This window comes from Varanus komodoensis, unplaced genomic scaffold (assembly GCF_004798865.1).
Source record: "Varanus komodoensis strain SLA01 unplaced genomic scaffold, ASM479886v1 scaffold62, whole genome shotgun sequence".
Taxonomy (NCBI): Eukaryota; Metazoa; Chordata; class Lepidosauria; order Squamata; family Varanidae; genus Varanus; species Varanus komodoensis.
In genome coordinates, this window is record NW_025336248.1 from 134,834 (window position 1) to 159,942 (window position 25,109).

Genomic DNA, 25,109 nt, shown 5'->3' on the forward strand with positions numbered 1-25,109 from the left:
TTAAGATAAATTAGCATGTAAAAATATGCATGCATTTAAGTATTTATTTATTTGAGAAGAAGTCATAGATGGATGCAGAAACAGCATGAAATGAACTGGAGACCAAGACAATAAGAAAATGAATGAATAAAAATGACAGATTCATCTATCGGGAAGCAGAACCTCCTGTTTGAATCCATCCGATGGTGTTTTGTATCTTTATGAGATGAGAAGCAGATCCTGGGCAGTTGCTGACTCTGATTATTGCAGTCCATTAGATGCCTCACTCCTTTGACTCCATGAGGTTTCTGCATAAAGAATTTAATATCTCATGGATGATGCTACACCCATTTTGTTATTTATCCTGCAGCAATTAAGCAACATGTCCCCAGATATTAGTAGAAGTAAATCGTAGTAGGATTTCTCTGGAGAAACCTTGAGGTGGAAACTGGAAAGTGTCATAAGCAAAATCACCAAGCTGTATGAGCTCAGCAGAATCTACTGTAGTGCAATTGTTAGACTACAGTGATCTGAGTTTGATCTCAATTGGCCATGACATTCACTTTGGACTTTTCACTACCACCCACAGAGTTCTTCCGAAGGTAAAATGAAGAGAAGGGTGACCATATAAGCCACGTTGTATTCCTTACAAGGGGGTCAGGGAACTGAGATAAAACTTAGTGGCAAAAATTGCCTTCAGACATTATGATTCGCCCCAGTGGTGGCCTGCCATGGCCTGAATATCCACAACGACTGCAATGAGGGCCAGTGTGTAATATTCCCCCAAATCAGGTAGGGACAACTGATGTGAGTGGAGCCCTTCCATCCAAAGAAGGAATACCCGTGATCCAGCCCAGTTTTCTATGCTGTTACTTAATAGCAGCATTCACCAAAATACATGGAATTCATGCCATAGAATCCACAACATTTTACTAACAAAGTCTGGATCCATTTCTTTCTGATATGTGTAAGTTTCATTTGTGTTATCCCAAGAAGACTCTGTGCAAGTTTCTATCTGCACAAAGCCCTATATTTTACTAAATATTGTTGGATCAAGGCTTACTGAAGCATAGAGTAAAGCCACTGAAATTACAAGAAGTCTTAAGTGACTCTTGAACAGGAGACTATGGCCCTTGCTTCCAAGGATTGCTAGCTATCTGGTTCCAACTCATATTTACATACATCTGCCTAAAACTGCTATTTTATGCCTGCTTTCCCAGAAGTAAGCCCGATTCGACTCAATGAGTTGAGTAGAAATGTACATGCTGTGCTATAGATGTATCATATTTTAAAATAGAGTTTTCAAATATGTTCTGATGCATCCACCTCCTGAGAATTGTGCTACAAGATTTGGGGAGGCATGAAGTGCAGGGATTAGCTACATTTTGATCTGCACATTTGTCCAGGAGGCATGGGTCAGCCAGTTCATATCAGAATTTGAAATTTTATTTCTTTTCACACATTTTTATGTGATATGGCAGTAATTTTTGCTCTTAGTGAGGAAGGATGAAATGCACAAACTGCCTCAGCACATTCTTTCTATGTGCTTTGAAATCTATGAAGTGTTCAAATCTATGAAGTACTATAATCAGAAATCTCTCTTGCATAAACAATGCCTTCCACTTATGCAAATAAATTTGCAGGGTGGAAAGGAATTGGCAGGGGTGTAAGCACCCCATTGCATTTTGCCCATTGAAACCAATGTGAAATTGGTTGCATGCAACTAACTTATTCTGCATGCAACCAAAAAAGAATAAATCCATTGAAACCAAAGGGAGAAGTCATAACTAACTTTAGTTCCATTGATTTTAATGAGTGCACTTGAAATAAAACTAGATTTGGACCCAGTGTTTTGTTTTTCTACAGTGCAAATTTTGACTTAATAATTTGGTTTTATGATATTTTGGTTTGGAATTAAATATGTTTAGCTTTTTGTATTTTTAATGTAAATATGTTGGATTGGATCTAGACTTAAGGTGTAATCCAAACCTATGCAAGTTGAGACAGAGAAAAAGGTCAACAACTCCTAGCATGCCCCATTATGGCTTATTGGTGTATGCTGGGAGTTGTAGGCCTTTTTCTCTGTCTAAACTTGCTTAGAAGTAGGTATACTATACTACAAGAGAGCTTCGGCCACCGGCTAGTACAGAAAGGTAATAATGTACTGAGGCTTTGTTAGCTGCTTAAACAGATCTTAAAATTTACTTTTAAGCTATCATAATTTTAACATGTGCTTTAAATTTGGTTTTAAATTCTGTATGATGATTAACAATGTGGCTTGTATTTTATACTGCATTTTTGTGTATAAACCAGACAGAGAACTTAGGCTATTGAGCAATATATAAATTGAGCAATATATAAACAAATATGAAAAATTTGCTAAGTTCCTGTTAAAAAACAGAAGCACTGAAAAATTCTCATCTATCCATGGGTGTGTGTGTGTGAGCCCAAGAGAGAGAGAAAGAGAGAGGGAAGAAGGGGGGGATATCCTATACTGAGCATCTTTTCCTAAGCTCCACATACATGAGTAAAATCAGCCACTGGGAAACTCATCTCATTTCTGTTGTCTTCTTCACATGTACATTGATGTCCAGATTATGATGTGTGATGTCTAAGGGATAGCTAGTGCTATGATTCTGCTCAATTAGCTTTCCAAAACTTCATTCCCTACTAGCAACAATCTGATGTTTATTTAGCTGGCCAGACTCCAAAAGCAATATTTCAGGGCACAACTCCATGACTTTTCTTTTAACAGAAAAGTCCTACAAATGCCTATATGCCCTAGTCAGCATCACTTTTTTTAGTTGAACATGGATAGATTAATGGCTCTAAAAATTCCTCATGCTGTACAGTGCTACATGAGGACTGGAAAGATACTAGGAAAATATTATTTCCCAAATGGCTGAACAATCAGCTCCCCCTGTTTCTTAATAAAACCAACAATCTGAAAGAACTCCCTTCTATAATCACAGCCCATATCCCCTTGAGGATAGCATTTTAATTAATTGACCATAACTTCAAGAACGTGGTGCTAAATGTGGCATTCGGATTATTAGAAGGAGTGAGAAGTCAATGTGGTTTCTTTACCTTAAATGTACCAGAAAACATATTGTTAAAATAAACCGAGGGCAGGAAGTGTGCTATGCAGAAAGAGAAGTATGTGGACATCTTATACTTGCATAGATAAAAGAAAGAGGCATCAAAATTACTTGAAGAGGAATAAAGACCATTCCTTCTGAACCACAAAAGCAGAGAATTTATGGGCTGCCTACATTTAATTACATTATCAGAATGGTAAATGTTCAATAATTTATTAACTTCCATCTTTTATTTTCATATCTATTTCATAATTTCCTTCTCTTCTTTCATTGTGGGACCATCCTTTTCAAAGGCTTTAGCAAATTATTCTCTGAGGTAAAATTTGTTTTGACATTCATTTGTGATATTGGTCATATTTACAAAAACAGAAGATATTGGCATTCCTGTGCAAGTTAACAATTGAATCTAGCTTACTTACGTATGTCTGAGACATTTGCTCAATTGGATCTTTAGGGAGATAGATCTGTGTTGACTGAGCTTGTGCTCAGAAAGTGAAACATTTCAGGATTTGCAGTGCATTTTGTGGAACAGAAAAAATGTGTCGAATAGAATACAACATTTGAATGGTATTTAATAAAGTTGGTTTAAAAAATACAACTCAATCCAATAAAACATTTATAGTATGATCTTAGGAAAAACAAGCCTGAACATTGTACAGGTATGGAATGGACTTGGAGGTGAGGAAAAAGAGAAACTGTACAAAATTGGAGTAGTAAAATCCTTCAGTCCTTCTCATTTATTTATTCACTGATACATGGACCTTTCAAAATGGCTTACTTAGTAAATAATGCATTGGCAGTGATGCCACAAAACTTTTAAACAAATGAAACAACAAAATAATTATTAACCATTCTGAGCTGTAGTATTAATCAGAGTATTAATGCAGTATTGTACATTGGTCAATTTTGTTAACTTCAGTGCAGATAAATTCAGAAAGAAACAAGAACAAAATGATGACATCATTTCAGTTAGGATACTTGCAGTTAAGAGAGGAGCCAGAAGAACTGTGTGCTTGGTCAGAATATGAAGGGGGGCCACCAAGTGGTTAAAGTGTGTTGGAATTATATTGGGACACACAGGCTCCACTATGAAGCTCAGTAGGGCTGATGGGACACCAGTATCTCAGCCTAATCTATCAGAATGTATAACATGTATAATAAAGCTATTATCTTTATCCACCCCACCCCAATTCCTATACACCTTGGAGAAAAGTTGAAAAACCTTCCCTTCCAAAAGAAACATAATGAACAAATTCAACAAAATTTGAGGGCTGCTTGACTGAAGAAGACTGTAGTTGAAAAAGTGAAGAATGCAATGTTTCTATTAATGAGCTGGGAATGAAGGTTAGGAGAAGGTTTTATAAGTGTTAGCGTACAGTCCCAGTTAATATCCCATAAAATGTAATTAGATAAAAGAACTTCAGTAGTTTCTAAACTGAATTGACTGAATTTATGAGGGATGCTTATTTTTAATTTAGTTCCTTCCAGCTATATTTCACCTTCCCTTACTGTAGACATAAGAAGTTGCTATAACTACCTAAGATAAGTAAGTTTGGAGGCAGCATGTCATCTGACTGGCTTCCCCAACCACTCCACCATTTTTGCTTGTCCTTCTCAAATGTCTACACACTCAATTTGTGAGAAGCAGTAGGAACAGGGAGTAGTGTGACCACAATGGACCTCTGAGATAACATGAGCCCCGCCTGCTGAAATCTGCATGCTGAATGAAGACATATGAGGAAAGGAAGCCAACATGCATAGGAGTTTCTACAGTAGCTAGAACTTGGAAAACACACAATAACTCTGTTCAAGAACAGGCTGATTTGTTATTTCACCAGAGGAAAAAAGTGTTTTTGGCTATCAATAGGTGCCTAGCCATTATTTTGTGGAAAGACTTACCTGCTTGTCTAATGTGGAATTAACAAGGACTGAAAGATAAAGACATATGTCACATTTAAAAGTAAGAAAGTGAATAAGGCTTGATGTTATGGATCAGCAGTAATGGTATTGTTGGGGGACATACCTGGAAAGAGTTGGGACTTGTAATATTTGTATCATAAGGCATGGACTTTAAAGAAACACAAAAAAGGAATATTCCAAATTATGGTCAGGTGCGCACTAGTATTAGTTTAGCAGAGAAGAAATCTATCCAAAGATTTGCTGGATGAACATTTAGAATATTTAACTTGCAAATCCACATGGTGGCTATGAGGTTATTACCATTTATTTATTTATTTATTTATTTATTTATTTATTTATTTTCACATTTATAGGCCACTGAATAGCCGCCTAAGGGATGTTGAAGTGGTAATGTTAAAAACAGGCCAAAAGTGGAATTATAAGTATAGGGGAAAGGGGGGGGGGGGTGGAATATGATAGCATAGTGACTTTTGAAAAATCTTCAGAAAAGGATAGTTTTCACCTGGTGCTGAAAGAAAAGTAGTGAGGGAGCCAGGTGGACCTCTTTAGGAAGCCCATCCAAAGATGGGGAGTGGGAGCAGACACTGAGAAGGCCTTCTTCTAATTGCCATCCCTTTTACCTCCTTTAGGGGTGGCCCTTTCAGAATACCATGGCAATACTGTTCTTCCTCTATCCATCTTCCCGGGATTGTAATTGTATATGCTACAGTATATTCAGTTTGTATATATTGCATTGCACTCCATTGAATGCATTTAAATCCTTGTTCAGACCTTCTGGCTCTCTCCTGTAGCTGACCACCCAAAACTGGAATGCATGAAACACTAAATGATCTTGCAAGATTTCTCTAAATTCAATCTCAAAGTGTGTGCCAGCCCATCTTCAAATCACATTTCAAGTTTTTCTTCTTTTCCCATGAAAATGTGTATTTTGATGCATTTTTCCCACAAAGGTACTTATTGTGTTCATTTTCAGAAGTATGCATTGATTAAAAGTACTTACTAATTTGTGAACATTTTCCAAATGCATTCTTTTCCTTATACAAACCTTGGATATTTATCAGATAATATAATATTCCTTGTTCAAATGTTTATAAATGAATTTTCTTTAAAAATTCCTTGATGCTTCCATGAATCATTCTGAATGCTCAGGATTGTACGGATTTCAATTTTCAATTGAGTCCAAGCTTTTGCTTGGTCTGCAAGGTGCAACTCCTGAACTGAGAAGCATTTTGACTATATGCCAATCCAAAATATTCCACAAATAGAGGAAATAAGCAATCCTTGGGAAGGGACTTATTATTGCTATCTCATTTCCTTATTCAAGCCAACTGTAAGATCCTAAACTTGTATCAGCAGAATATGGAAAGGGACTGATGCGTTATCCATTACAATTTTTTTAATCACATGATATGTTTGTATTTCTTTCTCTCCCCCTGCCCCCAGCAACAGGATTTAGCTGTTTGTATTTCCATGATGTTTCAAAACAAAACAATGTCTACAATGTTCATCCTTCTGGGATTTGGAGGAGTCTACAAAATGCAGACACTTCTGTTTTTCACATTTCTAGCAATTTACATTGTGACCATAAGTGGAAACATCCTCATTGTTATGTTAGTCGTCTTTGATAAGCATCTCCATACTCCCATGTACTTCTTCCTGGGCAACCTCTCCTTCTTGGAAGCTTGCTGCAGCTCCAATATATTCCCTAGGATGCTTTCAGCTCTCCTGACTGGGGACAGAACAATTTCATTCAGCGGTTGCTTCACTCAGTGGTATCTCTTTGGCTCCCTGGAAGCTACAGAATGTTGTTTGCTCTGTGTGATGTCATATGACAGGTATCTTGCCATTTGTAAGCCACTCCACTATAAAACAACCATGAAAGCCTGGACGTGTGTCCAGTTGGCAGCTGTTTCTTGGATCAATGGGTTTACAGTCCTCTTGATATTACTTAGCCTGATGTTACAGTTAACATTTTGTGGCTCCAGTGAAATGGATCATTACTTTTGTGATTACTTTCCACTTCTTAAACTCTCTTGCAGTGACACTATTTTGGTAGAAATTATGAGTACCGTGGTGGCTGCCATATTCACATTCCCTCCTTTTCTCCTAACTCTTGCATCTTATGTGTACATCATTGCTGCTATCATGAAAATCCCATCCACCACTGGGAGAAAAAAGGCCTTTTCCACCTGCTCCTCTCACTTGGTTGTGGTTTCCCTTTTCTATGGGTCTTTAATGATAGTGTATATGTTACCAAAGGCTGAAATTAAGAAAGAGCTGCAAAAAATTTCCTCTCTTTTATACACAGCTTTGTCCCCTCTAGCCAACCCCTTTATATACAGCCTGAGGAATAAGGAGGTCAAGCAGGCCCTGAGAAATAATATTGGTAGGCTTCTGCCATACAAAGCTAGCTAATTTCAGTTAGTAATTAATATGCAATAAAATAAGGTAAAGATAGCTACATGTGATAAAATTGGTATGTTTACATGTGATAAAATTGGTATGTTTTCATTTTTCATAGATGTGATTTGTCATATAAAGCATTGGCTCTGCTGATGTGCTGAATACTGAAGTTATTTCATTTCTTATGCTTGTTCATGTGTGTGTGTGTGTGTGTGTGTGTGTGTGTGTGTATTGGGTACATTCATCCCCAAATGATCTCATATTGCCTGGATTTTTCTATTCATACTTAAACTTTCACTACCACACTTGTTTAAACTGTCTCACTTAGAATTTCTGCCATCATGTGCCTTCCAAAGACACCTGAAACATGCTATCCATAATGAGAGGACCCAAAGGTTGTGCACCTGAGAGCTATTTTTAACATATTAACTGGTTTTGATGTATTAACTGGTTTGTATTAATTTAAACATACCCATATTTGACATTTGCATGAGGTTCTTTGGTCATTAGGTGGCAAAGTTTCCTAACCAGTGCATAGCTTGAAGCTACAGAGTTATGCAGCTGTCCCACCTCCCCTAGAGATGAATCTTGATTGTAGACAAAGCTCCACTAAGACACAATCCACAATGCACCCAGTTCTAAGAGCAGCACAAGACTTCACTGTATCACAGGGCCTGTTCCAACCCGTACCTCATTACATAATAGCAAGGACACAGGTCAAGCTAATATCTTGAAAAGCAGCATCCATGGTCTATATAGTAAGGTCTGCAATCATGAGAAGTATTATATCAATTTTTCTGACATAGTCACAGGTGCAGTAACAGCACATTGACACATTGTGTTCTCATTAACACAGAACTGCATGACTGAACAACTGTCTTCACTTTGGTTTTCCTCCATGTACACTGCACTGATCGCAGCCCAGGGAGCCTATTATGGCACATTGCAATCCAGAAAGTGGCATGGCTAATCCCATCCAGAAAGACAGCAGCAACCATCTCCCAGCTGAATCTGCCATATCCCAGTTCCCAGTCACCAGTGCTGGATACAGAGTAGTCTCCATTAAAGGATATTGGTGTCCCAGATGGCAAATCACTCCAAGGTGCCAGCTTCTTTTTCAGATCAAAGTCCTAGGAGAGTCATATCCTTGCAAGGGTAAATACACCATAGGCAACTGTTTGCAGAGAGTTCAGTCTCCCTTGATAATGAAATTCTGTTAGACATTTTGTATTTTAATAACTTATGTGCATCTCTAGTAATTAAGAGGAAGCATGCACACACCCCCATCTATATTGCTGATTTCCTTTGCATAAATGCAATGCCCAGTCAGATCCTGCCTCCTTAAAACATTGCACATCACAAACACAAAGATCAGACCAACCAACCTCAGGAACAGGTGAGTTGCATTATGGAGCATCACAATAAAACTGAAGCAAATGAGGAAACCAGAAAAGTCTTTGAAGTCTGTGCTTTTTTCCCCTCAAACAAATAGCACGGAATTGTTTGTAGGGTTATGTTTCATTAGACAGATGATTAATTGCATCTCTGTCCTTCTTTGTGATTCTACTTTCTTAAAAGAAGATTCTGGATTTAGTGGAGAAAGATGATTCATTCATGCATTGTTCTCTAAGGATGTGGAATGATTGCCTGTTCAAAGTACCTTAGTACCAGGAAAGACATAATTTCTAAATATGGTGGAAGTAGCTTTGACCACCAACAGTTCAGGGTTGAAACAAATTTTAAAACTTTAAATGTGTTCCTAGATCTTGTAATTTCCTTCCTCATTTTCACCTTAGAGTAGATTTGGACACCCAAGTCTAGATGTGAAAAGGAATTCTCATGAATTTTACATGGAAAAGTGAGGATACAACATCAGTGATTTAGCAGGTGACTGCCAGTATTTTAACTGGGAAACATGATATCCCACAGATCAGTTGAGTGGGCTACATTTTTCTTTACCCCCAAATCCCAGTGCTGCATGCATGAAAGATGTTGCTTCTCTTCTTTCCTCTCCCCCTTCCCTCCACTTATTAAATTCATACTAGCTCTTTTACTGGTATTTTAAAAAGATGTTTCTTTAAACATGTACTTGTTTTGCCTTCCCCTGGTGTTCCCCCATTCATCCATCTCACTACAATGAGATACCAGATCTTTTGACTCACTGCCCCAAATATACATAAACACAAACATATGAAATTCTGATGGGGATAGCTGGACTGCAACAGCTTAGCATGTCACAACCAAGGGGAAATATTGAGCGAGTACATGGAGTATTTTCACTAATGGCATTAGGATGGGCCTTCTAATATACCTTTTCCAAACAATATGAAGCAGCATGTCTGCATCTCTACAGGTAGAAAAGTTATTGGGTGGTTGGCTGCCTTATTGATGTCACTTTATCCCCATAGCAAACACTTTACTTTGGACATTGATGAGTTTTAACATTACCATATAGGTATAAACTAAACTCATTTTAATATTTCATGATCAGATTATTGCCATGTTCACCATGCTGGAAAACCAAACACAGATAATAGAATTCATCCTCCTGGGATTTGGAGAGTTCTATGAGTGGCAGATGGTTCTTTTCCTGACATTTTTGCTGGCTTACATTGTGACAATAACTGGAAACATTCTCATTGTTGTGCTAATTGTCTTTGATCAGCACCTTCATACCCCCATGTACTTTTTCCTGGGAAACCTCTCCTTCTTGGAAGCTTGCTACAGCTCTGATATATTTCCAAGGATGCTTTCAGCTCTCCTGACTAACAACAGAAGGATTTCTTTCAGAATCTGCTTGGCACAGTGGTATTTGTTTAGTTCCTTGGAAGCTGCAGAATGTTGTCTCCTCTGTGTGATGTCTTATGACAGGTATCTCGCAATCTGTAAACCACTGCATTATGCGGTCATCATGAAAACCTCGACTTGTATCCAACTGGCAGCTGTTTCTTGGATCAATGGATTTGTCACTGTGAATATATTACTTGCTTTCATGTTGCAAATGACATTTTGTGGAAGGAATGAAATGGATCATTACTTTTGTGAGTATTTCCCACTCATAAAGCAATCATGCAGTGATACCACCTTGCTAGAAATTTCAGGTTTCATTATGGCTTTCATACTCACAACACCTCCTTTTTTTCTAACTCTTACATCTTATGCGTATATTATAGCTGCCATATTGAAAATTCCTTCCACCACTGGGAGGCAAAAGGCCTTTTCTACTTGTTCTTCTCACTTGATTGTGGTTTCTGTTTTTTATGGGTCTCTAATGATTGTGTATATGATACCAAGGACTGAGGTCAAAAGAAATGTACAAAAATTTTCCTCTCTCTTGTACACAGTTCTACCTCCTCTGGTCAACCCATTTGTCTACAGCTTGAGAAATAAGGAGGTCAAGGAGGCTGTGAAAAATAAAATTGGTAGATTTATTTTCCTTACGAAGTGTATCAGATGAGGGTAGTTAAATTCAGTTAATGTAAACCAAACTAAATTAAATGTTTGTGGGTATACAGAATTCTGTTTTTGTTTTTTGTTAATGAATTGATGAACATGATTTACCTTTACTTTACTTTAATAAATGAACATGTTATTAGAACTTGGTTTCACTAGCAGAGTAGCTCTAACAAATTCTCTTCAACGTGTCATTCAATCATAAAAACTTCATAATAAAATTATTAATAAAATTATGATCCACCTAACATTTATTCATTTTAAGTGATATTAGAACAGCACTAAACATAAAGCAGCACGTGTGTGCACACACACACACAGCCTGAACACATCATCAGCTCCTTAGACTAAAAATAAGTACTCCTGGTTCTGTGTTTGTTTCCTCTTATATTTGTGCTCTCCATTTTTTTTGAATGCTCCAAGAATAGAGTGTATTAATCCTGCAAGTGGTTAGCCTTGTTATGCTGAAACATTTCCTTTTCCTTTTCTTAGAGTACCAATAGTCACGCAAGAAAAAGAAAGATCAGTTTTTTTAATAAACCATTCACATTACTCCTTGATGGCAACCATAGTTTTATGAAACATTCTGTAGATCAACCCTTTTCACAGGCATGAACCTTCTTCAGTTTCATGCAAAGCAAACTTTGTATGGTGCAGGTGGATACTTGCATGTTTAAAGAGGGTATTACAGCATATGACGGTCACATGCAAAACATTGATTTGGAGTTCTTTCAAAAGTGTTATACTCTCCACATGGAAAGTGAAATGTAGTCACATGAGAGGATTGTACTATGTCAGGGTCTGAACTCTGAATCACTTGTGAAATTCTTGCTTCATCCTCAAAAGCGGTGGAGGAAGATGTCCTGACTGAGGTGGCTGATGAAGTGTCCTCTCTGCTTTTCTTAGTCTGCTCCCAGGGTGTTGAGGGGGGTGAGGTGGAATGGGATTTGCTGGAGAAATCACTTACAAGCTAACATTAGCTCAGAATGTTATTAATCCAACCTATGAATTCAAGTGCAGACCTTTCCCCCCAAAGTCACATAGACCTGAGGACTAGATGTTCACTTTGGGGGGAATATTTATGCAAATGCTCATCAGCTCAAGTGTATGCTTCTGCCAATAAATATTTGCACAATGCATATTTACAAAGAAGAATTAACTTATTGTATGCCCTCACCTGCACTGCCCCCCATGAAAAAAATCCATCAAGTAGTGGATAATAGAACAAGGATGGTTGACAATGCACAAAATCACAACCCATTGAATAAAATCTATAAATTCCCAGGAAACATCAATGACCATGAGCACCTTTCTGTTGGTTCTTTTAAATGGTCTTGGATTGGACACCCCTGTTTTTACCTCAGCAGTTGTACATGGTGTGTAGCATGCTGGTGTGCTTCCTGCCATTCCCACTTATTGCAGATAGAACAAACTAACCTGGCACCAAGGTTGGGAATTGCCATGCATTTCCAGGTACTGAGGAAGGCCTGCATACTTCCTCACTCTCCATAAATATAGGTCTTCCTCAAAATGAAACTGAGTTTTGAGGGTCCTAATTCTTCTTAAAGGGCCTCCAAGTATGCAGAAAATCTGAACTGCCAGTGACAAACTACACAACCAAACCAACTTGGTGAGAATTACGATTCTCCCACCACCATCAAATGATCCGGTTTTCCCAGCAAACATAGATACAAACTTGTGTTGGTGTCATGCTATTTTCCTCCATGGATCCTAGGTTTTGTGCTACCTCCCAGAAGTATCTACTGATATGATCAGTGCCAAACAAAATCAGCACCAGATAGCTGTGTGGCACAGGCCAACTCCATCAAATGCATCCTCTCCTGGGGCAGAGGAACAATCCCGTTTGGCCAATATGAGGCCTGAAATCTTTCCATTTTGCCCCAGGAAAGGTGTGAAGGCACTGTTAAATATTGAAGTCCAATATGCGGAGTCCAGTGAGCTTAATTGCATCCCTCTTGCCATTCCTATGTATGCATAATCCAGGATATGTTCCATTTGTATAAACGCCACCTCTGATCAGAACTTCAGGGCAGGTGGGCTAATGGATATCTGTGATGTTTTTGATCTGCTTTGAGCCCCATATTCCAGGTCAATAGGAAGACTCCTATGTTTGCCATGGGTGTTTGTTTATGTGCAAGGAAGCCAGTGTGTATGTGTGAAAGGAGAAGGTGGAGGAGGAAGAAGAGGAGAAAGAAGTGCTATCACCCTTGCCAATGGTTGAGAATGACTGCTCCCCTTGTATAAATTCAATGAAATTATCTTCCCAATTTTTTTGGCCACAAGTATGTTGGAAAACCTTGAGAAGCTATATCCACAGAACTCGGTTTAGAAAGAGAGAGGGATGGAGTAAGAGAGCTGAAGAAAAGCATCACCCTACTTCCTCCATACCACACATTCTTTTGTACTTGTCTCCCATGTCTCCCTAATTCAACATTTCTGCAAGATTTAACATCTTAATGTCTATTTACTAAAAATGTGGCTGCTTACTCAGTGAAGTTGCTGTTGCTGGGACTGTTATTACACTGCATTATATTCTGCTTTTTCCTCCAACCCTGTGCAGTAGGTTGGTCTGAGACTCTGGCAGGCCCAAAGGCACCCAGTGAGCTTCATGGGGGAGTGGGGACTGGAATCCAGATCTCCTGGATCCCCAGTCCAACATTTTAACCACCATACAAAACTGATTCTCAGCTGGCAGAAAATTCCTTGCAACTCTAGTTGTATTCCTAGGCCAAAGTAATGGTTTCTTCTCCAAAATACAAGAGCTCTATTGTTATTTAGGCCAACAGGACTGGCAGCTATGTTTGGCTGTTTATGTGTGCATGCATACTTTTGGAATTTAGCTGTAAAGACCGTATAGCCATAATTTCCTGGAATTCCAGAGTGAGAAGGTGTGTTGCATCTCTCAAAGCACCTGAGGGATGTTTTATGCTCTGGGGCCTTAGAAGGATGCATGATGTGACTTTTCATTTGTTGTATTGAACTCCCTATCCAATATTCCATAGACAATATATTATTATTTGTTTTTGAAATATATTCTATCCCTGCTATCTATATAATACATCTCTATCTACTTCTTATTAACATTGACTATCTGGAAGATTCATATTTCCATATTTCTGCTTATTATCCCTTGAAGAGGGCAGCAGCTCTATGAACAACGTATGATTTAAAAGCATTTTTAAACTTGGCTGTTCAAATAATTACATAATTACATTGAGCTCCATTGATTTATTATGCTTCAAATACAAAGCCAGAACAGATAATTACACAACATGGAATGAGGTGCAGAACATGATTTGAGCATTGCTTCCTGAGTCATCACAAAGTTAATCAACACTGAATATGAGCAACTGAATGGTAAGCATTTATTACTTCTTTCTTAATACCATCTGCCTTGACAGCTCCTTAAGAGAAGTCAAGTCTACAGAAATGCAAGTTGTCCATAAAATAAATATCCAGAACTCTGCCATATTAGTCTGTTGCAGAGGAAAACAACCAAATACTGAAAGAATCTCATATTATATTGCAGAAGCTTTTGTGGGCTACAATCCATTTATTTTCACACTTGCTTTCCATGGCTAAACTATCAAAGAAGTGAGGATATTGGGAGATTGTGTTCTTTGTTCATATCAAACAGAAAATATTTACTTTCCTGTGTGTAGCATGAATCAAATATGATCTGGAATGTCAAGTACTCAGTTTTGGACATCAGCTATATGCTTAAAGATGAGTTAGAAATCTCATCAACTGAAGTAATTGCAGGCACTGGTGAGTGATCTTAAGAAAAAATTTTAGCAGATTAGTTTCTTCTTGGGGCAGAGAATTTTGAGTTATTGTGGCTTGGATGACAAATGGAGTAAGAGACAAAAACAAAAAAGTCATATAGATTAATAGAGCAGAGTTTTTTCTAGTATATAGTCTTCCACACATGGATGTACCCTAGCAATATGAACTGTGGGAAGAAGTTCCAGAAAACTTTTCTTGCTATAAACATTACCAAATCTGCATTAATACCAATTGCAATGATGTAGAGAAAAGAAGGGTCTCATTAATTTCAAATTGTGATCGGTTAAAATTATGAAGAGTACTCCCATGTTTTAATCTGAAAGTTCAGTTGGAGTCAGGAAAATTTATTATCCTTCACCCTAATAACTTATGATATTGAATTCCTCCCTCCGCCCATCTCATGGATTCCAAAACAAGCAGAAAATCTGGTTTTTGTGCATAAACATGTTATATATTTGATGGTCTTTTCAACATGTGGATGCTATGAATGAATGCATTATGTATGAGTTAACAGTGATAACAACTGATCATTTTTATAACTTTGGCTATGCTTAGACATATGCTCTTACTGCTTACTGCTCTTACTTCTGCTGCTTGGCTAGTCAACTTAAATTACAACGTGGATTCAGTAAGTTGAACTACAGTGATAAAGCAAGTATGAGTGGATCCAGTGGTTTCTTTCAAGGGCTTATTTTGGCTATTCAACCAATAAATCAGAACTTACTACAAGAACACTCCACCCAAATACACTGTGAAATCCACCTTGGATATCCCTATCTCATCAAATCCAAATATTTCAACAGTATGAAGAAATGAAAGCCATCTTTCCTTCCATGTTAGTCATTATGGACATCTGTATCACCAAAACCGAAGGAGTGGGTAGGTAGTCCAGTTCTATTGCATTCTTTGGACAACTGCTTTTTCCACCTGTAATCTTAAACAGCTATAGAAGAGTCAATATCTGTGTGATAACACATTTCATTTTTGCATTTCTATTTTTAACAGGAGTTCATTCATATGATGTTGGAAAACCAGACAAAGATTGCAGAATTCATTCTTCAGGGATTTCAAGAGTTTTATGACGTACAGACACTTCTCTTCCTAACTTTTCTAGTGATTTACATTGTGGCCCTAATTGGAAACACACTCATTGTTGCACTGGTGGTTTTTGATCAGCACCTTCACACCCCCATGTACTTCTTCCTGGGGAACCTTTCTTTCTTGGAAGCTTGCTACAGTTCCAATATCTTTCCAAGGATGCTTTCAGCCCTCTTGACAGGAAACAGAACCATTTCTTTCAGCAGATGCTTCATGCAATGGTATTTCTGCAGTTCCTTGGTAGCGACAGAATGCTGCTTACTCTGTGTGATGTCTTATGATAGATATCTTGCCATATGTAAGCCACTACACTATCTAACAATCATGAATTTTCAGGCTTGTTTCCAACTGGTAGCTGCATCTTGGATCAGTGGGTTGGCTGTGTTTTCAATCTTGCTTACTCTGATGCTGCATAAATTAAATTTTTGTGGCTCCAATGAAATCAACCATTATTTTTGTGACTATTTCCCACTTCTAAAAACTGCCTGCAGTGACACTAGCTTGTTGGAAATTATGAGTTTCATTGTGGCTGCCATAATTACACTTCCAACTTCTTTCCTAACTCTTGTGTCCTATATATATATCATAGCAGCCATCCTGAAAATCTCTTCCACCACTGGGAGGAGAAAGGCCTTTTCCACCTGCTCCTCACACCTGGTTGTCGTTTCCATTTTTTATGTGTCACTAATGATTGTGTACATGTTACCAAGTGCTGAAGTGAAGAGAGACATGCAAAAATTCTCCTCTCTTCTGTATATAGTTTTGCCCCCTCTAGCCAATCCATTTATATACACTCTGAGAAATAAGGAGGTCAAACAAGCCCTGATAAATACTATTAGCAAGTTTCTGTCATATAAAGCAGAGTACCATAAAGCAAATTAATTGCACACATGCATGCACAAACACACACGTGTGTATGGGTGGTATAGCATAACATGAGTGGAAGGTAGCACTGCTGAAGTGATTTTTCCTTTCCTCTTCTTATACCCTTGAAATGTCATTCCAGATGGTTGGAACATCTGCTAATCCTTGTGATCTGGCTCTCCCAAAAACAGGCAGAGAACTTTTTTTTACCACCAATGGAATGTCCTAGATTTCAGGTGATTCTTCCTTCCATTAGCTCAATCAGAGGCTTCCAGGAGAGGGAAGGTTGGGTTGTGCAGTGTTTCCTTCCATAATGTAACACTGAATGCTGCACTCTATTTTGTCTTGTACCAACCATGATGATTTGCTCTGGGATGGTTATGAGATGCTTCTTCATTTAAAAGTGGCCTAAAATAGTTTCTGATAATAAATAAATAAATAAATACAACTGATATTAATCACTGGGATATATTAGCCCTAGAGACCCAGTGTGCTGTGCTGGTTAGAGTGCTGGGGTAGGGATACAGATGTGGGTTTTTGTCCCTATTTGACCATGAAGCTCTGGGTGGCTTTAGACCAGTCAGACTCTCAGCCCAACCTATCAAACAAGGCCATTACTGTGAGGATACAACTGAACTATGTAAGCCATCCTAGATTCCTCACAACAGGAATGGGTGGAATATAAGTCATCATCATCATCAACAACAACAACAGCAATGGAGGAGGAGGAGGAAACACCCAGTGTGCTAATGTAGTCTGCCTGCTGGCAAGATTCTACATTTGGATGTTACATACACCACAGAAGAGAAACCGCTTCTCTCTCATTTTCCACTCAAGTTACTAGCAGGAAGGACCATTATGTGGAATAAAATGCCAAGCTCTTTTATTTATTTTTTTGTTTGTTTGTTTTGAGGGGTGGGCAGAGATTGATCAGAGTTAAGATTTCATTTCATTTACCACAATCCATAATTTTCTGCAAATAACTTGTGTTGTTGCTGCTGCTTTTTCAGTGTTTGTGCAGAAAAGAATGTCAAATGCATCCATGCATGGCTTTGAGTGCTTTGTTTTTAAGAGTCCAAGACTGATTTTCTGTACATCCAGCCAAAAACATGGTGCTAAACTGGGACAGTCACCTCCCCCTGCACCAATTCCCTTCTCATATTTAACAACCATATGACAGATTTGTACAATGTGTATCTCTTTTACTGAGCTGGTGTAGATGGGTTAGAAATTTGTTTTATTTCATTTTCAGTAAGAAATTAGCAAACCTATTCATGTGGAAAGAACTTGATGGTGGTGATGGTAATGCAGGAGAAAATGAGGGGAAGCTGGGATAATGAATGAAGAGAACCACCCATCCTGGAAATTTATTTATTTGTTCATTCATTCATTGTATTTGTATGCCACCTCATAGCCAGAAGCCTCTCTGGGTGGCTTACAGCACAATCATAAAAACTAATACAGATAAAAAAATAGATAAAATAGATGACAATAATAACTAAAACAATAAAACAGAAGAGGATAAATAAGGTGCTCCATGCTACAGAGGCCACCTGAGAAACAGGTGAGACCTCAGATTCCAGGAACACCCCCAAGCTATGAACCTTATTCTTTAGTGGGAGAACAACCCCATCCAGAATGGGTTGAAAATTTCCCAGTTGGATGGTCTAGAATTGATATGGTTTGGATAACTCCAGACTTAGTACCAGATCTGATAGAAGCTGAAATAGAGGCAAATGTCTGGGCAGATCATAATCCGGTATTCTTATCACTAAAAGGAACTGCAAGGATGCCCAGATGGAGCCTAGATAAAGCATTGTTAAAAGAAAAAAATTTACAGAAAAGATAAATAAAGAAATGCAAGTATTTTTTCAAATAAATAAACCAGAAGAAACCTCTTTACAGAATGTCTGGGATACAGCCAAAGCCTATGTCAGAGGAGTGATAATAACATACTCAGCTCAAATAAATAAAAAGAAAAAACAAGAGCAAGCACTGATAGTAGAGGAATTGATGAAATTGAAACAAGTGCTACAGGAGGACCCATCAAAATAAAGTCTTAAGTCTCAGCTGGATATTTTAAGGCATAAGTTAAACCTTTTGGATACAAATGAGCTTACTAAACAAATGAAATTGACCAAACAGAACGTCTTCGAAAATGCTAATAAACCAGGAAGATGGTTAGCACATAAAGTTAAGACAGAAAAAGAGAAGAGGTTGATTGTGAAATTGAAAGACAGAGAAGGATGATTACATTCACAGAGTGCACAAATAAAGAAAATAGTGGAAGACTTTTTTACAAAGCTATATCAGAAGGAGAAGATTCCAATCGAGAAAGTTAAAGAATATATTCGAAAGGAAGAATTACCAAAACTACCAGAAAAATACCAAAAACTATTAAATCAAGAAGTCACAATTACGGAAGTAATAGAAGCAAATAAGCGACAGTAGAATGACAAAACCCCTGGCCTGGATGGACTACCAGCCGAGTTTTACTAATTGTTTGAAGCAATTTTTGCTACACTCTTAAAAGACATATGCAATGAAGCATTGTTAAATGCAAAAATAGCAACTACTTGGACTGAGGCAAATATCACATTAATACAGAGAGAAGATACGGATGTAGCACAGATTCAAAATTACCGACCTATATCACTATTAAATGTGGATTACAAAATTTTTGCTTCTGTACTTGCAGAAAGACTAAAGAAGTTATTAATAGACTTTATCCATCCAGACCAGAATGGCTTTTTGCCAAAAAGACAAATGAAGAATAACTTGACAACTATCTTGGATATTTTAAAATATTATGAGATACATATCGAAAAACCAATGGCTTTATTGTTCATGGATGCCCAAAAAGCCTTTGATAATGTTAATTGGCAATTTATGAAGCAACAGATGATTCAAATGGAGTTTGGTGAAAAATTTATGAATGTGATATCAAGTATTTATCAAAAACAGTCGGCCAGGATCTTAATTAATGGAGAACTTTCAAACCCTATAGAGATCCAAAAGAGCACAAGAGATCCAAGATAGAGATCCAAAAGAGATCCAAGAGCACAAGAGATTCAAAAGAGCACAATGTTGAACTAGTAAAGTGGCTAAAACTATGGGAAAGAAACATTAAAGTAACATTAGCAACTTCATATAAAGAAAATTTATATAAAATGTTCTATAGATGGTATTTGTTACCAAGTCGATTAGCTGTTTCCAAATATGTCAAATAGATGTCGGAAATGTAAACATAAAGTGGGTACATTTTATCATATGTGGTGGACTTGTGATTATGCAAAAAAGTACTGGATTAAAATACATAGATGGATGGAGGAAATATTACACAAACCCTTTGTCTTTAAACCCAAAGTTTTCTTGTTAGGCATCATACTGGAAGTCGCTAACAGACAGGAAATGTATCTGATGCTGCACCTAATCACAGCGGTGAGGATTGCATTTGCTTAATATTGGAAAAGTGAGGAGCCGCCCACCGATGGATTGATTGTAAGAAAGATCTTGGACTGTGCAGAAATGGATAGATTGACTTTATCGTTGAAGGAAAAAGAGGATACTGATTTCTATCGAACTTGGGACTCTTTCTATAATTGCTTGGAGAAACGGGACCTGGCATAAATTTAGAGATTTTTTAAGCTATTATAAATTGATTTGAAATTTGACTTTAGAATGTTAAACAATATGTAGTATCAGGTTGACCCAATAAATCCAATGTTTGCCATGTTTTGATGTCTTTTTAGTGTTAGTTTAAAATGTTAATAAAATATATTAAAAATAGAAAATTTCCCAGTTGGACAAATGTACTGCCCACCAACAGAACCTCCATCTTGTCTGGATTGAGTTTTCTCCTGTACTGCCTATCCCTGCAACAATATCAGCTCAGAAGGTCAGGTGAAAGCTCAGGAGTGTAAATCAGAATCCCTTGACCCTGTAAGACTTTTCTTCACCCAGGCAGGTGAGACAAATAGGTTGATTTGTGCAGAGTGCCCAGAAGGAACCAATTTCCAAGTTATTGGTAGAAAGGAACAGGTAAAGGAAGGTGCACCAGAAGATGAGCAATTTCTTGTACTTAGCAATGTCATTCTTCTGATTTTCAGGGTTGAATTGACAGTTCTCTGTGCCTTGCACTTTCTTCATACTTCCTTAGGTTTTCAGCTACTTCAACGCTGTGCACTGTTCACCTATTATAGTTCCTTCATAGATAACTTACTGCTGTGGCTACTGAGATTTCCTGGAAGTTCTAAAACAAATAAAAAATTCACACCATTTCAGGAATGTTTTTTTTTTTCTTATACAATATGGTCAGAAACCAGACACAGGTGATAGCATTTCTTCTTCTGGAATTTGCAGAGTGCTATGAATGGCAGATGGTTCTTTTCCTGACTTTTCTATTGGTTTATATCGTGACAATGACTGGAAACATTCTAATTGTTTTGCTCATCATCTTTGATAAGCAGCTTCATACCCCCATGTAATTTTTCCTGGGAAACCTCTCCTTCTTGGAAGTGTGCTACAGTTCCAATATCTTTCCAAGGATGCTTTCAGCTCTCTTGACTGGGGACAGAATGATTTTGTTCAGCAGCTGCTTCACACAGTTGTATCTTGTTGGTTCCATGAAAGCTACAGAATGCTGCTTGTTATGTTCAATGTCATATGACCGATACCTTGCAATTTGCAGACCTTTGCATTATGCACTAATCATGAGAACCTGGACTTGTATCAGGCTAGCAGCTGTGTCGTGGATCAATGGATTTGCAGCTATGATGATATTGATCACTTTGATGTCGCAATGTGGATCCAATGAAATTGATCATTACTTTTGTGAATACTACGCAGTTCTAAAGCTTTCTTGTATTGATGTCAGCTTGTTGCAAATTTTGAGGTTCACTGTGGCCTTCATATTAACTTTTCCTCCTTTTCTCATAACTCTTACATCCTATACATACATTATAGCTGCTATCATGAAAATTCCATCCACCACCGGAAGGAAAAAGGCCTTTTCCACCTGTTCCTCTCACTTGGTTGTGGTTTCCATTTTCTATGGTTCTCTAATGATTGTATACATGTTACCAGAGGCTGAAGACAAGAGAGACATGCAAAAATTTTCCTCTCTGTTATACACAGTGTTGCCTCCTCTGGTGAACCCCTTTATATACAGTCTGAGAAATCAGGAGGTCAAAGAGGCACTGAGAAAGAATATGCACAGGATTTTGTTGCTAACCTAGCAAATCCGATGAGCTTAACGTATCATCCCTTCAAAAAGACTTTATTGAGCTGATTGTACTAATTGGTACATTTTTTGTGGGTTGAATCAACCCAAAACTGAAGAGCACCAAAATTCTCCTGCTTCCATCTTGCAGTTCATTCAAACACAAGTCCGTATGAGCTTTGCTAGCTAGCTTGGTTTGTTTTTGAAACTCATGCATAGTTTTCCAAATGTACATATCAGTTCTGTGGATTTTTGACAGATATCTATTCTTCTTTTGATAAAAGCATTTGTAATGTTCACATCCTTTCAAGCAGTTTTTTTAACAATATTTTTTAATTTGGGTAAATTTCATGGAAATGTAAGGTCTTTGTTCACTGCTTCCTTCTACCTCTGTGGCATGGCAAAAAATGCAAACAATGAAGATCCTTGTCAAAAAAAGGAAGGAAGGAAGACTTTTTCATGCATTTTTAATTACATTTAATTACTAGAATGGTAGTTCCAACATGTATTGTGTAAAGTTAGTTAGAGAGGAACAATATATAATATATGAAGACGAATGATATACTGTAATAGTGACATCAATCTTAATTTGGATTAATTAATTAAAATAATCTGTGCAAGTTTGTGTATTGAACTTTACATTGAGTTCAATGATACTTACTCCCAGTTAATGAGCAAAGTGCAGTAGTCTTACATAAACATATGCATATTTACTTTGAAATATGTTCTATCCTTTTCAAATCTGTACCTCAGTGATTCATGTGTTTATAAGATCTATTGATTATGATAGAGGGAGAACAGAAATGTTCATTGCCCTTCTTTATTCTCACCACCACCAATGTTAAACTTCTCTCATATTCTGGTTATAATTTTTAACACACACACATACCCACACCCCTTTGCATTTTGCTTGCACCTAAGATGCTCCAGGCTTTTATGACACAATCTTGCTGTGAAGATCACAAGCACCTAACCTTGGGAAATCATCCTTATCTGTGTCCCCTTACTGCTCCCACTGTGCAGGAGCAGTAAGGGGACAATTTCTCCCCCTTACAATGTAATCTTACCAATTTGAAGCATTGATCCCAGTGGCCACCACACTTTGCAAAGTCTCCAGCTCTTCCATGCAGCTTTCTGAATGCATTTTAGAGCAATTATTTCCTTCACGTGGAGATCCTCTCCATTTATTACATTAGTACAAATGTGTCCCTTTCGTTTAGTTCTAAGCAGACATACATTTGCTTTGCATACATTTCTATGCAGGTTCATTATGTTTGTTTGCTTGTTTAGAACTGTTAGGCGACCTCAGCAGCCATAGGAAAGTAATCAAGAAAAGCACTGTAATAAGTGAATGAAAGTACATATTAAGTAGCTGGAGAAACTTCATTGTACAAGTGTGTGTGCACCGGTGCGGCAGTGTGGACATTCTGCTGGTTACATGTAAATCCAAGGACACCATTAGACAGTGGCATTGTGTCTAGTGGTATCCATTGAGGTCTGAGCCAGCTTATTCTTCAAATATTTCTGCAGAGATCCTCAAGTACTGGGAAATATATAAATGAATTTCAAGAAATAAATACATCTGAAAAATGCTAGCCATATTCAGTTTTTTCTTTTCTTTTTTTTTTTTTTTTAAGAGCACGAGTATTTCTTGTCTTCAGCCAATACTTATGTTGAATTGTGAGTTCTACTCCTTGGTGCTCCCTGGTTGGTCAAAGCCAATTAAGCAAGGTTAGCTTGGGCCTTTGCTGACCAGGCTTAGTAATGTCTGATGATATCAGAAAGAATATTAGCTAAACCTAAATCTGGGACTTCCAACGGCTCTGTTCTAAATGTGGGTTTATTAAACAAAATGCTTATAAAGGCTATTTAATGAGAATTAGTCATTTATCTTCAGACACATTGCAATGCTGCCTTTTTCTTGGCTCCTTGCTCCTCTGATTTTCCAGCTGGATATAGAACAAATTGTGCGTTTGGTGCCTTGATTGAGGAGCATCATATGAGCTCTCAGGCATGGTTTCAGAAATGTATCAGCTCAGTTGTTGTTGTTGTTGTTGTTAAGTAGATGAGAGACATCAGCACCCAGATTGTATTGCTGTGCTGTGGCTCTTATGGTTCCAAGGTCCTGTGTACTTTCTATCTGTATTTGAAAGGAATTCTCCCATTTGTGTGAAAAGGCAAGTAGCAGGTGCAAGGGAAATTGCCTCCACCTAGGGAATATGCACTAACATAAGAAAATGAGATGGGACAGGATGGGAAGGGAGGGGAGATTCTATAACTTCTAACTGTGTGAAAAGTTTCACATCTAGTTTGGCACTCAGATGAGGTGGAACAACAGGATATGGTGCATATAATTATTTACTATAGATATAGATACAGACATGAAAGGCCAATTAGAGAAATGGCCAGGGATATGTTCTCCTTTGATTCTGAACAGGAGCAATGGGACATTCCCTCTGGAGTAATACATGTCCTACAAAACTTGGACCAAATACCACTTTAGAAATATTCTGTACTCAGTCTGCACACATGAGAAAAATAAACGCATCTTGATTAAGTGAAGATGAGAAAAGAGAAAGTGTGGCACAGTCAGTCGGAATTATACAGAATCTTCTTGCTCTATTATCACAGGGGTAAGCAATGCATATAAACACCAATTTTTCTAATATAATCCAGTGTGCTCCATTCAAACACTGGTCTGTTAAAATGACTCCTTATTCTGTAATCCTCAAGAATGTTGTGGTCCCTGTAAATTTATGTGAGGAGGGGAAATTGCCTGTCTTGAATCAATCTATTTCACCATGTAAGATTTTGTTGGCTCTAAACTTAGTATTAGGACCTCCGTGACTGTGCCTTCCCTCTTACCAGCCTGTACAGTCACTGACACCAGACCAGGTGATTCTGCATGCTCTGAATCCTTTTCAAACCCTCTCAGAATGGAGACCAATGCACTACCTCTCCTTCTTTTTCTATGGATGCCATCTTTGTTTAACGTAGCCTTTTCAGATAGGCATAAACCAAACAATTTAAATTGGCCTGAGTTGACTTTAAAAATATTCTAAATTTTGAAAATTCTCTTTCTCTTTCCTTCACCACCTCATTAGATATAGAATGAGATATATTTCTGTTAAGTACATAAATAATTTTTGGTGTATTATATGGATTAATATAAGATAGAAACTTCTTGTAGGAGCAGGTCATGCTATGAAACTGCTAAATTTAGCTGGATGTGGACTTTGAGCCATCTCTTTGAGGGAAGACCACCT

General features: G+C 37.7%; 3 protein-coding genes across 3 annotated transcripts; all 3 read left to right on the forward strand.

Annotated features, from left to right (window-relative positions):
- Nucleotides 1-6,470: 6,470 nt before the first annotated feature.
- On the forward strand, nucleotides 6,471-7,412 carry LOC123033372 (olfactory receptor 2AP1-like). Its single transcript, XM_044449977.1, has one exon. It carries the CDS (start codon nucleotides 6,471-6,473, stop codon nucleotides 7,410-7,412), a length of 942 nt encoding a protein of 313 aa, XP_044305912.1.
- Nucleotides 7,413-9,900: 2,488 nt separating this feature from the next.
- Nucleotides 9,901-10,857, forward strand: LOC123033373 (olfactory receptor 6C3-like). Its single transcript, XM_044449978.1, has one exon. The coding sequence runs from the start codon at nucleotides 9,901-9,903 to the stop codon at nucleotides 10,855-10,857; it is 957 nt and encodes a 318-aa protein (XP_044305913.1).
- Nucleotides 10,858-15,680: 4,823 nt separating this feature from the next.
- On the forward strand, nucleotides 15,681-16,640 carry LOC123033374 (olfactory receptor 2AP1-like). The gene has a single exon (XM_044449979.1). The coding sequence runs from the start codon at nucleotides 15,681-15,683 to the stop codon at nucleotides 16,638-16,640; it is 960 nt and encodes a 319-aa protein (XP_044305914.1).
- The last annotated feature ends 8,469 nt before the right edge of the window (nucleotides 16,641-25,109 follow it).